The 13950-nt window shown below is 67.8% G+C and overlaps 2 protein-coding genes across 4 annotated transcripts; one reads left to right on the top strand and one right to left on the bottom strand.

Moving 5' to 3' along the window:
• The first annotated feature begins 122 nt into the window (after window positions 1–122).
• Window positions 123–8596, top strand: FAAP100 (FA core complex associated protein 100). Of its 3 annotated transcripts, XM_084218283.1 has the most exons (11): window positions 123–326; window positions 452–581; window positions 1934–2144; window positions 2785–2903; window positions 3097–4061; window positions 4557–4707; window positions 5605–6359; window positions 6626–6762; window positions 7344–7460; window positions 7800–7886; window positions 7961–8596. In XM_084218283.1, the coding sequence occupies exons 1-11, from the start codon at window positions 233–235 to the stop codon at window positions 8093–8095; spliced, it is 2901 nt and encodes a 966-aa protein (XP_084074409.1). In that variant the 5' UTR covers window positions 123–232; the 3' UTR covers window positions 8096–8596. The 3 variants fall into 3 exon arrangements, with proteins under 3 accessions (XP_084074409.1, XP_084074407.1, XP_084074408.1); XM_084218281.1 differs by lacking the exons at window positions 123–326; window positions 452–581 and adding an exon at window positions 1338–1392 and having other exon boundaries at window positions 1971–2144; XM_084218282.1 differs by lacking the exons at window positions 123–326; window positions 452–581 and having other exon boundaries at window positions 1960–2144.
• Window positions 8597–9029: 433 nt separating this feature from the next.
• On the bottom strand, window positions 9030–11959 carry FSCN2 (fascin actin-bundling protein 2, retinal; the record flags this gene model as incomplete). Its single annotated transcript, XM_084218296.1, has 5 exons — window positions 9030–9235; window positions 9322–9489; window positions 9557–9678; window positions 9758–9914; window positions 11137–11959. The coding sequence occupies 5 exons, from the start codon at window positions 11957–11959 to the stop codon at window positions 9030–9032; spliced, it is 1476 nt and encodes a 491-aa protein (XP_084074422.1).
• Window positions 11960–13950: the final 1991 nt, after the last annotated feature.

Genomic DNA, 13950 nt, shown 5'->3' with positions numbered 1-13950 from the left:
CTCCGCGTTCCCGCCGGGGCTGTGTGTCCGGGCTGGTGTCCGCGGTCTGTTTGCAATCAGCCCCGGAGCCGCGTGCGGCCGGGCCCGGCGCCAGCCCCAGCCTGGAAAAGGGGGAGCGGGAGCGGCGGCAGCCAGAGCTGGGGAGCGCAGCCCGGCGAGCGGCCGCGGCAGCGGGACTGGGGAGGTGGCACCTGCCCTGGGGAGGGACAGCGGCCCCGGGAGACACGGGGACATGGCCCGGCTGCTGCCCCTGCTGCTGCTCGCGGCTCTGGGCTGCGCGGCCAGGCCGGGCCGGCGGCCGGCGGCGTGGGACGATGGAGCGCTCGGTAATTGCCACCCTCGGGACCCCTTCCCACCGGGGGTGGGCACGGGGAACGGCCGGGCCGGGCTCGGGGCTGGGTGAGGCTCCTGCTCCTGGGCGCCGCTCGTGGTCCCAGCCCGGCCCCTCCAGCCCAGAGACCCCCGGCCAGGGGCTGCGCCAACCTGACGCTGGTGCTGGACAACTGGAAATTCGCCATCACGTCCCAGCTGAGGAACCTGCTGCAGTCCGACCACCAGACCGTGCTGCCCGACTACGGCCGGTGAGGGGCCGGGGGATCCGGGGATCCCTGGGGGATGTTGGGGGTCCCTGCCCTCACGGCGCCGCGCCCGCAGGATCCCGGCGCTGTCGGGGGCCCTGGACGAGCTGTACCGGGATTTCCGCGGCCTGAAGGAGCAGCTGGGCCGGCTCTCGGATCGCTTCGCCCACCTCGAAGCCTCCGTGGAGCAGCTGAGCCGGGCCCGGGGCGCTGCAGGCCCCCCGCGCCGGGGAGGGGTCCCGCAGAGCCCCCGGAGGGCCCCCGGGACCCCGCCGTGAGCGACCCCCGCCCGGGCCCGGGGCTCAGCCAGGCTGGGGGGACGGGGCAGGGCTTGGGGGGCTCGGACTGGGGACATCACTGGGGGGGGTTCAGAAAAACGGGGGCAGAGACATCGCTTGGGGGGGCTCAGGCTGGGGGGCTCAGGGTCATCGCTTGGGGAACTCATCCAGACTTTTGGGGGTCCATCCCCGTGGGTCAGGGTCAGCTCGGGGGGGGGTCTCTGCCCCCCTCGGGGGTCGCACCCGGCCCCTCTCTCTATCAATAAAGCCGCTGCCGCCAGCACCGCCTCGCTCCTTTCTCTCCCCGTGCCGGGATTGGGGGGGGGGGGGGGGGGGTGTCCTCCCCTCCCGGTACCGATCCCCGTGCCGGGATGGGGGGGTCACCCATGGGGCGGGGGTTCCTCCTCTCCCGGTACCGACCCCCGGGAGCCGCCCCTCCGCCCCACGCCGCTTTACGGCCTGTCGTAAACTCCCCCCCGCCCATTGCGGCGGCCGCCGCGCAGCCGTAAAGCGGAGCCGCCCGCGCCCCCCGCCCGGTACCCGCGGCCCCTCCGGGAGGGATTGGGGGGGGCGGGATGGGGGGGAGAGGGGCGGGGGTTTGGGTGGGGGGCTGTGGGCTGGGCGGGGGGGTCTGGGGTGGGGGGCTGCCAGTGGAGCTGGGCTTGGGGGAGCCTGGGGGGGGGTCTCAGTATGGGGGGGGCTGTGGGACAAGGTTTGGGGTACAAGGACAGTGATGTGGGGGGGTCGGGGGTGGGTCTGGGGAGTCTGGGGTGGGTCTGGGGTACACGGACTGTGACGTGGGGGCTCTGGGGTGGGTTTGAGGGGTCTGGGGTACAAGGACAGTGATGTGGGGGGCTCTGGAGTGGGTCTGGGGGGTCTGGGGTACAAGGACAGTGATGTGGGGGGGTCTGGGGGCTGTGGAGGTGGGAATGGGGGGCCTGAGGTTGATGCTTGGGAGGGGGCTGCTTGTGGGGCTGGGCCTGAGGGTCTCATTCAGAGGAGAAGGGGCTGTGGGGCACAGGGGTCTGCAGGGCTGTGTCACCACACACTGCCCACCGCTCGGGGGTCCCGGCTCAGCCCCTCAGACCCTCGGTGCCCCCTCCCACACCCCCAGGCCGGCACCATGGCGCAGGTGGGGCACAGGGTGGATTACCTGGCCGGATTCTGCTGCCCGGTGGGGGGGCTGGTGGCGGGCAAGCCGCGGGTGCTGTGCCACGAGAACGAGATCTACCTCTCCAACGGCACCGAGTTCGTCTACGTGTACGACCAGGAGGGCAAAGTGCTCAAGGTGAGGGGCTTGGCGGGCTGGGGGTTCACTGTCCCCCCATCCTGTGGAGACACCCCCCAGTCATGTCCCATTCCCTATCCCTGGATTCCCTCCGTCAGCATCCAACAAACAAGCCCTACAAGCAGCACCCTCTGCTGTGGGGTTTGGTGGGGTTTGGGGGTGCTGCCAGCTGGCCCCTCTCCCAGCCCTGTGGGACACACATTGGCTCAGACTCCACAGGCTCGTTCCCCCCAGCACAGGGGCTTCTCTCCCCTCTCCCCTCTCCCCCCAGGCCTGGCTTCTGTCCCCGCTGTCACAGCGCCCTGACTGACACGCTGCTGCCTTTGTTAATTTGTTCTGATTATCATTTCTAAGAAATGCACCGCTGTACGAGCGGGATCTGCCTCCCACACTGCACTCCCGCTCGGCAAAGCAGAGCACGTACCCTGCTCCCTGTTTTCCTTCCCCTCAGGGAGCGGGAACGACAGGCTGCCTCAGCCCCTCTCCCACCCCCAGCCCGGGAACACCCAGCTGGGTGCTGCCCAGGGATCCCTTTGTCCCTGGAAACCGCTTTGGATCCCCCTCTGCAGGGAGCCGCCTTGTCCCTGCCGCCCCCGCGGGTGCCGTGGGAGGTGACATTTGGTTGTGTCCCTCCTGCCAGGCCGTGTTCCGCTGCCCCGACCAGGTGTGGCACGTGGAGCTGCTGCCCCAGCCCCGGCAGCTCTACATCCTGTGCGCCCACAGCGGGATCTACTGCGTGTCCCTGGAGCAGCAGAGCAGGTGAGCAGGGGTGACCCCCGTGCCTGGGCTCCCCTGCCTGCCGTGGGAAACGTCAGGCTCTGGATCCGTCTCTGCCGGTGCTAAAAGCTCTCCTGCGGGAGCTCCCTTCCCAGGGCCAGGCAAAGAGGCGGCCAAGGCACACGCTGGCTTCTCCCCACGGCTTGGCTCAGAGCTCTTCCCCGTTTTCCCAAAGGTTAATGGAGCAGACGGACGGCGACGGCCAAGAAAGCAACGGCCCTTCCGGCGTCTTCCCGGTGGAAGCGGACGCCTGCATCTTCCCCGACGCCAGCCTGAGCATGTTCACCCTGCTCAGCACCTTCGTCATCACGCTGGCCCAGGACGAGGGCAAGTGGTGGATGCGGCTGCACGAGCTGCCGCGCCCGGAGCAGGACGGGCCCCCGTACCGGCAGGTCAGCCAGGTGGAGTTCTGCCCCGGGAGCCCGCCCGGGGACGCGGGGGACGCGCCGCCCTCCTGCTTCCTGCCCGTGCTGTGCTGCGCGGCCGCGCCCGGCACCCAGGGGCTGTGGTGCTCGGGGGGCTTCGTGCTGGAGGAGCCCCTCTTCAGCCTCCTCTTCGGCATCGACGTGGCCATGCTGGAGTCGCCCATGATCCTGTGCGGCTTCCCGGACGGGCAGCTCTGCTCCGTGCCCCTCAAAGCCCTCAGCTCCTCGCCCGCCGCCGACGGCTGCCGCGACGTGTCCACGCCGGCGCCGCCCGTGAAGATCCTGCACCACCTGGAGGAGCCCATCGTGTTCATCGGGGCGCTGCGCACCGAGCGGCGCGCGGCCGACGACGCCGACGACGACGCCGACGGCGAGCCGCCCGCGGGCGAGCCCGGCTGTGACTGCGTGGTGGCCGTGGGCCACTACGGGAAGATGGTGGCGGTGAAGGCGGATCAGCGGGAGGAGGCCACGGTGCCCGAGCTCAGGGAGTATTACCTGCGCGGGCCCATCCTGTGCGCGGCCTGCGGCAGCGGCTCCCGCATGTACTACAGCACCCACTCGGACATCTCCGCCGTCGACCTGGACTGGGCGGGCGACTCCTCGGACCCCGAGGACACAGAGAGCAGCGCCGGCGTGCTGCCCCCCGTGCTGTCCCCGGCCAGCCTGAGTATCTGTAGCGTGGTGGCTCTTTCCTTGTCCTCTCGGGCCTCGGAAGGTACGGGGGGCAGCGGGGTGGGATCTCACCTCTCCTCTCTCCAGCTCCGTTGGGGTTGGGTGGGGCTCCATCTTCCATCCCTGTTGGCTCCCCTTGGTTTTGTAAGTTGTTCCCGTCCGTTGCGATTCCTGCTCTTTGCTGCCCAGTCCCTCGGCTTGGCATTGCAGGAGCTGGTCAGCTGTGGGCTCCCCCCAAAAAGGAGGTGTTCAGCGTGCCTCTGGACTGGCTGCCCACAGAGCCTGTGCCACCAGCAGGTCCCCTGTGTGACAGCTGGGTGCTGCTGGCTTTGGCTGGGGAGTGGCAGGCGCAGGATGGTGTCCCCTCTCAGGGTTCTGTGTGTGAGCAGGTTGTGCTGTGGTGATCCATGTGTGCCGCCATCGTATCCCACTCCCTTAGGGAGGCAGTGCCATGCTGCTCCCTGTCCCCCCCACCTCAGCCATCCAGGAAGGCCCTGCTCCCTTCCTGGCCCCTGACCCACCCCGTCTGTGCCCGCAGGGGAGTCGGAGCTGTTGGCCCTGTCGGCCAAGGGCCGCCTCGTGTCCTGTGGGCTGTGCAGCCCCGAGGAGCCGGACGTGGAGCTGACCCCTGCTGAGATCGGCCGGAGGATCAAGGAGCTGCTGTCGGGCATAGGGGACACCTCAGAGAGGTAAAGGTGGCGCCAAGCTCGGGGTTGTGCAGGTCATTGCCAGTAATTAATTATGGAATCACAGAACGGTTTGGGTAAGAGAGATCTTAAAGCTCATCCCATTCCACCCCCATGGGCAGGGACACCTTCCACTAGCCAGGTTGCTCCAAGCCCTGTCCAACCTGGCCTGGGACACTTCCAGGGATCCAGGGGCAGCCACAGCTTCTCTGGGCACCCTGTGCCAGGGCCTCACCACCCTCAGAGAGAACAATTCCTTCCCAATATCCCATCTAACCCTGCCCTCTGGCAATGGGAAGCCATTCCTCGTTATCCTTCACTCCAGGCCCTTGTCCAAAGTACCTCTCCAGCTCCAAGGGAGCCCCTTTAGACACTGCAAGGGGCCCTAATGTCTCTGTGGAGCCTTTTTTTCTCCAGGCTGAACACCCCCATCTCTCCTCAAGCTTTTCTCTTGGAAAACTGCTCCAGCATTTACCTTTCCTGGCTGGGAAGCCCCCCCAGCCTCGATAATATAAAACCAGTGTTTGAGGGCAGCCCCCTCCCATGGCACAGCCACCCCCAGCACTGTGGGCGGGCTGGCAGCGGCAGCCATGGCAGCAGAAGGTGGCACAGGCAGGGTGCCAGGCGCCTGCCATGTGTGCCAAGCCAGCAGTGACAGGCAGGGCAGGCACATGCCTCCATCCTCCGTGGCTGGCTGTGTGTGGGGAGGGGCTGTGGGTGAGCCCCCCCTCCATCCACAGGGGGATTCCTGAGGTCTGGCTGTCCAGAGCCACTCCACAGGGTCAGCTCTGATGTGAATACGTGGTTGCCATGGCAGAGAAGCTGTGGTGGGATCATGGCAACACAGCGCCATCCTGGTTTCCCTCCCGTTCTTTCATCCCTGTCACACTGTCCTTGCAGAGTGTCCTTCCTGAAGAAGGCTGTGGACCAGAGGAACCGAGCCCTGGCCAGCCTGAACCAGGTGATGAACGTGAGCGCGGCGCTGCTCTCCAGCCAGGAGGGCCACAAGCCCATCGCCTGCACCATCACCGCCAACTGGAGCTGCCTCCTGCTCCAGGACACCGTCACCATCTCCTGCTTGCTGGAAAACTGCAGCGAGTACAGCCTGGAGGAGGGCTGGACCCTCTGTGTCCAGCTCCTGGCCAGCCCCTGTGCCTTAGAGGAGGAATCCATGGATTCGGCCACCACCTTCACCTTCCCCATTGACCAGCTGCTCCCCGGGAACAAGCGGGAGCTGACGCTGCCCCTCGGCCCCGCTGCGGACACCAAGCTGGACCTGCCTCTGACCATCTCCTGTGCCCTCTACTACAGTTTAAGGGATATTTTGGGCAGCGGCTCCGACTCCTCCGAGGACCTGGATGACTTCCTGCCCGACGACTCGCCCCTGCTGTCCCCGGACAGGGAGGGGATCTGCCTGCCCCTCAGCCAATGCACCATTGACATGCTCCAGTGCCTCCGTTTCGGGAGCAGCCCCCCCGGGCCCAACGCCCCCCCTGCCCCCTCAGACCCTGTGGAGACCTTCCTCAAAGTGTCCCGGGAACAGACTGAACCTGAGGAGGGGAAAACCCCGGCAGAGGAGAACCTGCCCCCCTCGGCAGCGTCCATCCGGGTGTCCTCGGAGCTGCTGAAAAATGCTCTCAAAACCTCGGAAACAGGTGGGTCCCTGGAGAGGAGCATCACAGAGACTCCTGGGGCAGGGGTGCTGGCAGGGTGGCACTGTCACTGCCCCTGCCTTGGGCACAGAGGGCCGTGTGACCCCACTGCCCCCAGACAGCCTTGGCACACATGGCAGTGGCACAACTGAGCTCTGCGTGTCCCAGTGTGGGGGGGTCCGGCCCGTGCTACCCCTGCCCCCTCAGGGGCTGCCTCGGGCACACACTGTCAGCAGTGTCACATCTCTGCTCTGTCCTTTGGTCCCCAGATGTCCCACTTTGCTGTGCCACCCTGCGCTGGCTGCTGGCTGAGAACCCTGGGGCCGAGGTGGTGAGCAGCAAGGAGGTGGCATCGGTGTGTGGCACGGCACCCGACGGTGGCCACGTCCAGCTGCTCGTCCGAGAGGCAAGGAATGGGTTAGCCCTGAGCCAAGGAATGGGTCAGCCTGCAGGGAAGCTCCCTGTCCCACAAAGCCAGCTCCTCCTGGAGCCAGGGAGATGAGTGGGTGCACGGCCACGCCATTCTGACCCCCTCCTCTGAGCTGGACAGGCAGCACTCCCAGTCCATTCTCCCAGTCCTGGGCTTCCCAAAGGCTGTGGTCATTTCCCTCCCTCTCCACATGTTCCCATTTCTTTGGTTCTAGAAAATGCACTTGGATTTAGGTTGTAAATCCACCCCATGCAGAATTCCCCTCTAAAGACGCAGGGGAAACAGGGATTTCTGCCCAGCTCTCCTGCCTTACCCCACCTGAGGGGCCCCCAGGTGCCTGGCACAGGTGGATTTGCACCTGAGAGCTCAGATGTCCCCAGGGTGATGAGTGACAGTGTTCATTCTGCCAGGGCTCACCTGGTAGCACCGGGCTGGGGTCAACTGCTCCTGGGAGGGTGGGAGGGTTTGGGGGTGTCGAGCCTTCTGGGCACCCTGTGGGGAGGGGTTCTGGCCCCCCACTGCCAGCAAGGGTGACAGTGACAGTTCTCGCTGTCCAGGTGGCCATGAATGACCTGAGCCCTGCAGGTCCCATCCAGGCTGTGGAGATCCTGATGGAGAGCCCGTCCCTGGCCCACATGTGCAGGACACACCACGCCGTCATCCGGCGCATACAGGTACCCCCCTGGGGCGGGGACACCCCAAGTGACCCCAAACCCCCTGGGATGGAGCCTGGGGTGCAGTAGGGGACGTTTCTGTGGCACCATGGTGTGACCGACCAGCACCTGGGGGTCCCACATGTGGGGTTTGGGCTGCCCTGAGATTGGGGCTCCCCAGCACTCAGACTCCCTGAGATTGGGACTTCCCAAGGTTGAGGCTCCCAGGATCTGGGGGCTGCTGGAGCTGTGGCTCCTGAGGCTGGGACTCCCAGAGCTGGGGGTCTCTGGGGCTGGGGTCCCTGGGGCTGGATGCTGCCAGCTCCCCCAGCCCCCTCCCTCCCTCCCTGCCTCGCACAGGCGCTGGTGCTGGAGCAGGCGGCGCAGGGCTCGGGACCCCCCGACCTCCGCATGCAGTACCTGCGTCAGATCCAGGCCAACCACGAGGTGAGCCCCCCCGATCCCCTCCCCGTGGGGACCCCTCCACCAGCCCGTGCCTCACCCTCGCCTTCCTCCCGCAGATGCTGCTGAAGGAGGCGCAGACCCTCCGGGACCAGCCGCCCCTGGGCGGGGAGGGGGCTGAGGGCTCTGCCACGGCCGAGAAGCTCCTGAACATCTACCGGCAGCTGCGGAACCCCAGCCTGGTCCTGCTGTGAGCGGGGGGCGGCCAGCCCGCCCCAAACCCCGCCGGCCGGGGTGGGGGCCCACGGGAGAGCCCCCCACCCCCAGCAGGGCAGGAGCGGGGCCGGCGGCGGTCTGGGCGGGGGGTGTGTCTGTGCGTGTTTCGTGGTCGTGTTGTCGGCAGCACCGGGGGGGTCTCGGGGCTCCGGTGGCGGAGCGGGGGCTCCTGGGCTGGCCCAGCCCTGCCCCGTCGCCCCCCAGCCCGGCCAGGCCGGGGCAGCCCCCCGGGGCCGCGCTGTCTTGTGGATCCGTGGTAGTGTAGTGGCCGTGCTGAGCCGGGCCGGCCGCGGGCTGAGCCCCCCGAGCCGCCTTCAGGATCAGGACAAACAGGGTGCTGTGCCCGGGGGAGCCCCGTTTTCTGCTGGGCAGGGGAGGGGGTCTCCGCTCCCCCGTTGTTTCTATAAATGATCTCGTATCTCCATGCTGGTGCGGCGCGGTCCGGCCCCGGCCCCTCCCGCACCTCTCCACTGTCTGTAACTCTGTCGTCTGCCATGAAAACGATCCTGTTGCTCACCCTGTGCCTGGCTCTGTTCTTTTCCATCCTCCCGGAGGGTCCTGGCAGCTCTTGGGGTGGAGGTCTTCCACTGCCAGCCCCTGCTCCCCCAGCTTGGCAGAGGAGCAACCCCCTCGGGCTCCTGCCTGCAGTGGCTTGGCTTTGCTGCCCCCCGCATCCCGTGTGGCACCCCGGGGGTCCCTGCATCCCACTGGATCAGCCCTTTCCATGGGGTCTGTGCGCTCCTGGGAGGGAAACAGGACTGGGTCTCCATGGGAAGGAGGACGCGGTGGTGCCTGGGTGTGATCCAGGTGACTTTAATGCCATGAGTCGCGGGGGCGGGGACAGAGCTGCCACGGACGGTGCCACCGCTGCCACCGCCCCGCTCTGCCAGGGACGGGCGGGGGGCTCCGGGGTCAGTACTCCCAGAGCGTGGCCCGCAGCACGGACTCGCTGTCGGCGCGCAGGGTCCCCGCGGGGTCCCCGCGCAGGTACCGCCCGTTCTTCCCTTTGATGGCCACGCGGCCCCGCTCCCGGAACTCGAAGAAGAAATCCTCGGACAGCTCCCCGTCGCTGCACACCGACCCGCTGCTCGCCACGTACCAGTACTTGCCCCCCTGGCCTGCGGGGAGCCCCGGGGGGTGTCAGTGCAGGCCGGACGGACCCCCAGGGCCACCCCAGCCCATAGCCCCCCTTCCCCCCGCCCACCTTGGATCTGGTAGGCGCCGTCGCTGAAGCTGATGTGGAAGACGTCGTAGACGGAGCGGTTGGAGTCGAGCAGGTTGGAGCCCCGGTGGTAGCAGACGAAGCCGTGCTCCCCCCGCAGCACCAGCATCGGCCGGTTGATCAGCTTCAGAGTGAACTCCTCGTCCTCCCCTGCGCAGCACCCGGCCCTCAGCACCCCGGGGCACTCCCCGTCCCCCCCGTGCCCCCCAGCACTCACCCACGGTGTCGCTGACGGCCGCCAGCTGCCCGTTCCTCTTGGTGCAGACGTAGCGGCCGTTGCTGGCGCGCAGGGCCACGCGCCGCCCGCGCCACTCGATGTCAAACATGGTGTTGGCAGCGCTGGAGACAGAGGGACAGCATCAATTGGGGGTGCCTGTGTCCCCCCAAACCATCTCTCCCACACTGCAGCCTCACTCACATTTCGGTGGCCACGGCCTGGATGCCCCCGTGGGCCACCAGGGTCCAGTAGCTGCCGGTGTTGGTGTGGAGGCTGCACTTGTTGGTGTCACGGTCGATCTGCAGCTGGAAGGTCTCGTGGTTCAGCTCCTCGTCCTGGTTTGCTGAGACATTCACACCTGGGGGGAGAGTGGATGTTGGTGCTGGTCCTGCTCTGGACATGAGCACTGGTCACACTCCAGCCAGCAACTGGCACCGGTCCCTCTCTGACTGCCAGCACTGGTCCTGTCGTGGCCCTGGGCAGCAGCCTCGATTGGCCATGGTCACCAATCCCACTTTGGCACTAGTTGGCACCGGTCCTACTCCAGTCATCATCAGTGACCCCACTGTGTCCATTGTCACCAATCCCAGCCCAGCCACAGGCACCAATCCCACTGAGCTGTTGTCACCAGTCCCACTCAAGCTATCAGGATCAATTCCAGCCTGGCCCATTGTCATTGTCCCATTCCAGCCATTGGCACCCATCCTATTCCAGCCGTGGGTATCGGTTCCACTCTGTTGGCTCCTGTCACCAAACCACTGTGTCCACGGTCACTGATCCCGCTGTGGCCATTGGCAGCGATCCTGCTCTGGCCAGCAGGACCAATCCCACTCCAGCCATTGTCCCACCCCACCCATCACCACTGCTGCCCCACGGCCACCCTCCCCCTCCCCCCAAATCCTCCTGCGAACAATTGTGCTAATTGGGCTGGTTAATCAGCTTGTCACCGCCGTGTCCATCTGGTCACAAACCCCTATTTATAGCTGGTCCCCCTCGTCACCCAGCACTAAGCTGCTTGGCACAGGGGTGGCACCATCCCTGGGGGGCACCTGGGGGCGACTGGGGTCCCTTGGGTCTCAGACAAGGGATTCTGCTCACCTGTGGTCACATCTGCTGGCTCTACACACGTGTGTGCACACAGGGCATCGTGTGTGGCGTGCACAGGCACACGTGTGGATGCTGCACGGAGCGTGGCACACCTGTGTGTGTGTGTGTGTGTGCGCGCGCACGTACACACCTGTGCACACCCACGGCCCTGCACGTGTTCACACACACAGCCCTGTGCACGCCCACAGAGCCCTGCACATGCACACACGTGTGTACACACACACCCACTCCATCCTCACTGACCTCAGCCCCCCCAGGCAGACAGGACTCCCCGTGTTCCTCTCCAGCAGCCAGGCCAGGGTCCCCTTGTCCCCAGGATGTGGCTGTAGGATCCCCCCGCCCCAGGCAGGCACAGCGCTGTGGGGTTGCTGCTGCGGGGTCTGCCCCAGGGTGGGGGTCCCAGAGGTGCTCCCACGGAGCTGTGGGGGTCCCTGGGCGGGCAGGGAACGGGTGGGGGTGTGGGGAGCTCTTACCCTGCCGGATGGAGACATATCTGCCGTTGGCCGCCGTGAACACCACCTGGGGGTGACTCTCCTCCAGGTCAAAGAGTTCATCTTTGCCCGGCTTGGAGCTGCGGCCGGATTTGAGGGTGCCGGTGGGTCCGGTGGGCGCCAGGTACTTCCCGTCGCAGTCCTTGAACGCCAACTTGCCGGCCTTGAACTCGAGGGTGTAGCCGGTGCCGGCGCCGGGCTCGGGCACCAGGGTGCCGTCGCAGCGCAGGTAGCGCTCGTCGGCCGTGCGCAGGCTGTACTTCTTGTCCTGGAAGCAGAGGGTGATGAGCGCGTCCACCCCCCAGGGCAGGTTGCTGTCGGTGGCGATCTCGTCCTCGTGGGCGCTCAGGTGGGCGTAGCGGCGGCGGCTGACGCTCAGCAGGTTGGCCTGGGGGTGCATGGCCAGGTGCACGGTCCAGAGCTCCCCCTCGGTCACGCTGGGGGCGAAGCAGGACAGCCGGTCCTCGCGGCCGCCGAAGAAGCGCCGGTGCGGGGCCGACTGCAGCGCCCAGCGCCCGTCCGACTGCGTGATGATGCTGAAGCCCTCGTCCCGGCCCGGCTGCTCCGCCTCGCAGCGCACCTTCCCGTCCTTGTCGGCGCCCAGGTACCGGCCCAGGTGGCTCTTGAGGAAGACGATGGAGCTGTCGGCTTCATCCTGCTCCAGCGTCCAGATCTGCTTGCGCTTGAGGCTGGGCGCCGAGGCGTTCACCTTGTAGCCGAAGCTCTCCGCCGTCAGGTACCGGCTCTCGCAGTTGATCAACCCGAACTGGATCTTCAGCACCTGGTGGATCCCATTCGTTGGCATCTTCCGCCGAGGCGGGGCGGCCCCCGGGGGCCGGCGGGGGCTCCCCGGCGCTGCCGAGCCCGGGCGTCGCGGCGGGGCCCGACGGAGCGCCCGCGGCAGGGGCGGCTGCGCTGCCCCGGACCCACGGAGCGGGACGGGCCCCGGGGGGACTGCGACCCGTTCGATTACCCGCGGGTGGGATTAGAGACCGGCCGAGTTGCGATGGGCACCGGGGGCGCCCGGGCGAGGGGGCACCGCGGCAGCCCCCGGCCACGCCACCGTCCCTCGCCGCGGCCCCGTCCTGCTGTGGCGGAGCCGCGGGTGGAAAACTTGGGTGGGAACCCGATCCGGGCCGGCGTATCCGTTCCGATCCCGGCGGGTTAAGGTTACCGCCCCTCTGATTCAGCAGCGGGTCACCTCCAGCCGCGCCGCCTCCCGGCCAGCCCCTAAGCGCCTTTTCCATTAGCCAGGCATTTTGATTAGTGTAAACCTTTTATCCCGATTTGGGGCCCTTGGCCTCCATCTGTCCTGTGGTCCCAAATCCCTCCTGCAGCTGTGGATCGGGGGTCACGGACGCCCCCGAGCCACCGGAGCCAACCCCCGGGGCGTGGGCTCCTTCGGGGCCGAGCCTGCCTGGAGCTCATGGCAGAGATGAGGGTCCGGTCCCTTGGGGAGGACAGGAGAGGATGGGGGCGCGGGGAGCAGGATGGGACAGCGGGGTAGGGGGACAGTCCCCACTCCAGCCCCAGTCCTGCTGGGACCCCCGGCCTCGGCCACGTTCCACTGGGGGACAGGCGGGGACGGGCTCTGTCACCAGCCGGGCCCCCCGAAGTGCCCCGACCCCCCGTGCCGGGGTCCGGCCGTGCCGTGGCGATGCCGCACCGGCTCCCGCCGCCGTCCCCCCGGCCCTGCGGCTCCGGTGTCAGCCCGGTGCCCGGTTATTGTTCCCGCAAACAGCCCCAGCTTTGGTTGCTCATGACTTTTTCATGCCGGGCTGGCGCTGCCCGCGCCGGGGGGTGCCGAGGCCCCCCGAGCCGCGACACCCGAGCCGCGCCCGCCCGGCCGCTGTAACTGACCCCCGAAACGGAGCCGGCTCGGCTTTCGGGCCCCGCGCGGGGGGGAATAAGTGGGTCAGGGTCCTGGGGGGGCTCGGGGGGGCCGTGGGGGCCCGCGTGGCTCTCGGTGGGTGCCCGCCGCCGGCACCTGTCCGCCAGCGCAGCCGGGAGCGGCTTTTATACATCCCGGCCCCCCCCGCCGTCCCCCCCGGCAGGGTCAGGTTCCCCTCGGGGGGGCCCTGGCGCTGTCCCACAGGCACAGCGCGTCCCTGCGCCCCCCCGGCTTGGGGACAGCCAGACCCCTCCCCACTGAGGCTGCTGGGACCGGACGTGCTCGTGACAACCCCTCTGGGCACCGCAGTGGGCTGGGGTGGGTGTCCCCTCCGGGTGGGTGACCCCTCCGGGGCGGTGTCCCCCCGATTTCCATCCAACACCCTTGCCAGGAGGAAAATGGGGGTGCTGGGCTACCAGAGGGGGTCCCCAGCCCACAGCACTGGTGGGGGGCTGGCAGAGGGGAAGGGGGGTTTCAGCTGTGCCCCACACCCCCGAGGGGGTCAGGCAGGGTCTTGGGGTGGCGGTCGTGGTCGGGGTCAGGAGGATGTCGGGGTGCTGAGGAGGGGGAGCCCCTCCAGGTTTCCATCCAAGGAGGGGCGGGGGCTGTTGCGCTGCTCGGGGGCCCCAGTCCCTGGCAGGGAGCTGGCAGAGGGATGGGGGGGCTCAACCGTGCCCCAGCAGCCCGGGGGTGTCAGGGCAGGGGCTCGGGGGGTCCGGTGGGAGATCAGGAGGGGAATCGGGACCTGCGAGGTGGGACCCGCCCATCACCATCCCATCACTCCGCCCCTGCGCACGGGCAGCGGGGACGAACGGACGGACCGACGGACGCCGGGCAGCGGGGCGTGCCGGGGGTGGTGCCTTCCTCCTCCTCTTCCTCCTCCTCCTCTTCCTCCTCCTTTTCCT

This window comes from Fringilla coelebs (genome assembly GCF_963513975.1).
Source record: "Fringilla coelebs genome assembly, chromosome: 19".
Classification (NCBI taxonomy): Eukaryota; Metazoa; Chordata; class Aves; order Passeriformes; family Fringillidae; genus Fringilla; species Fringilla coelebs.
This window is presented reverse-complemented; position numbering and strand designations above follow the sequence as displayed.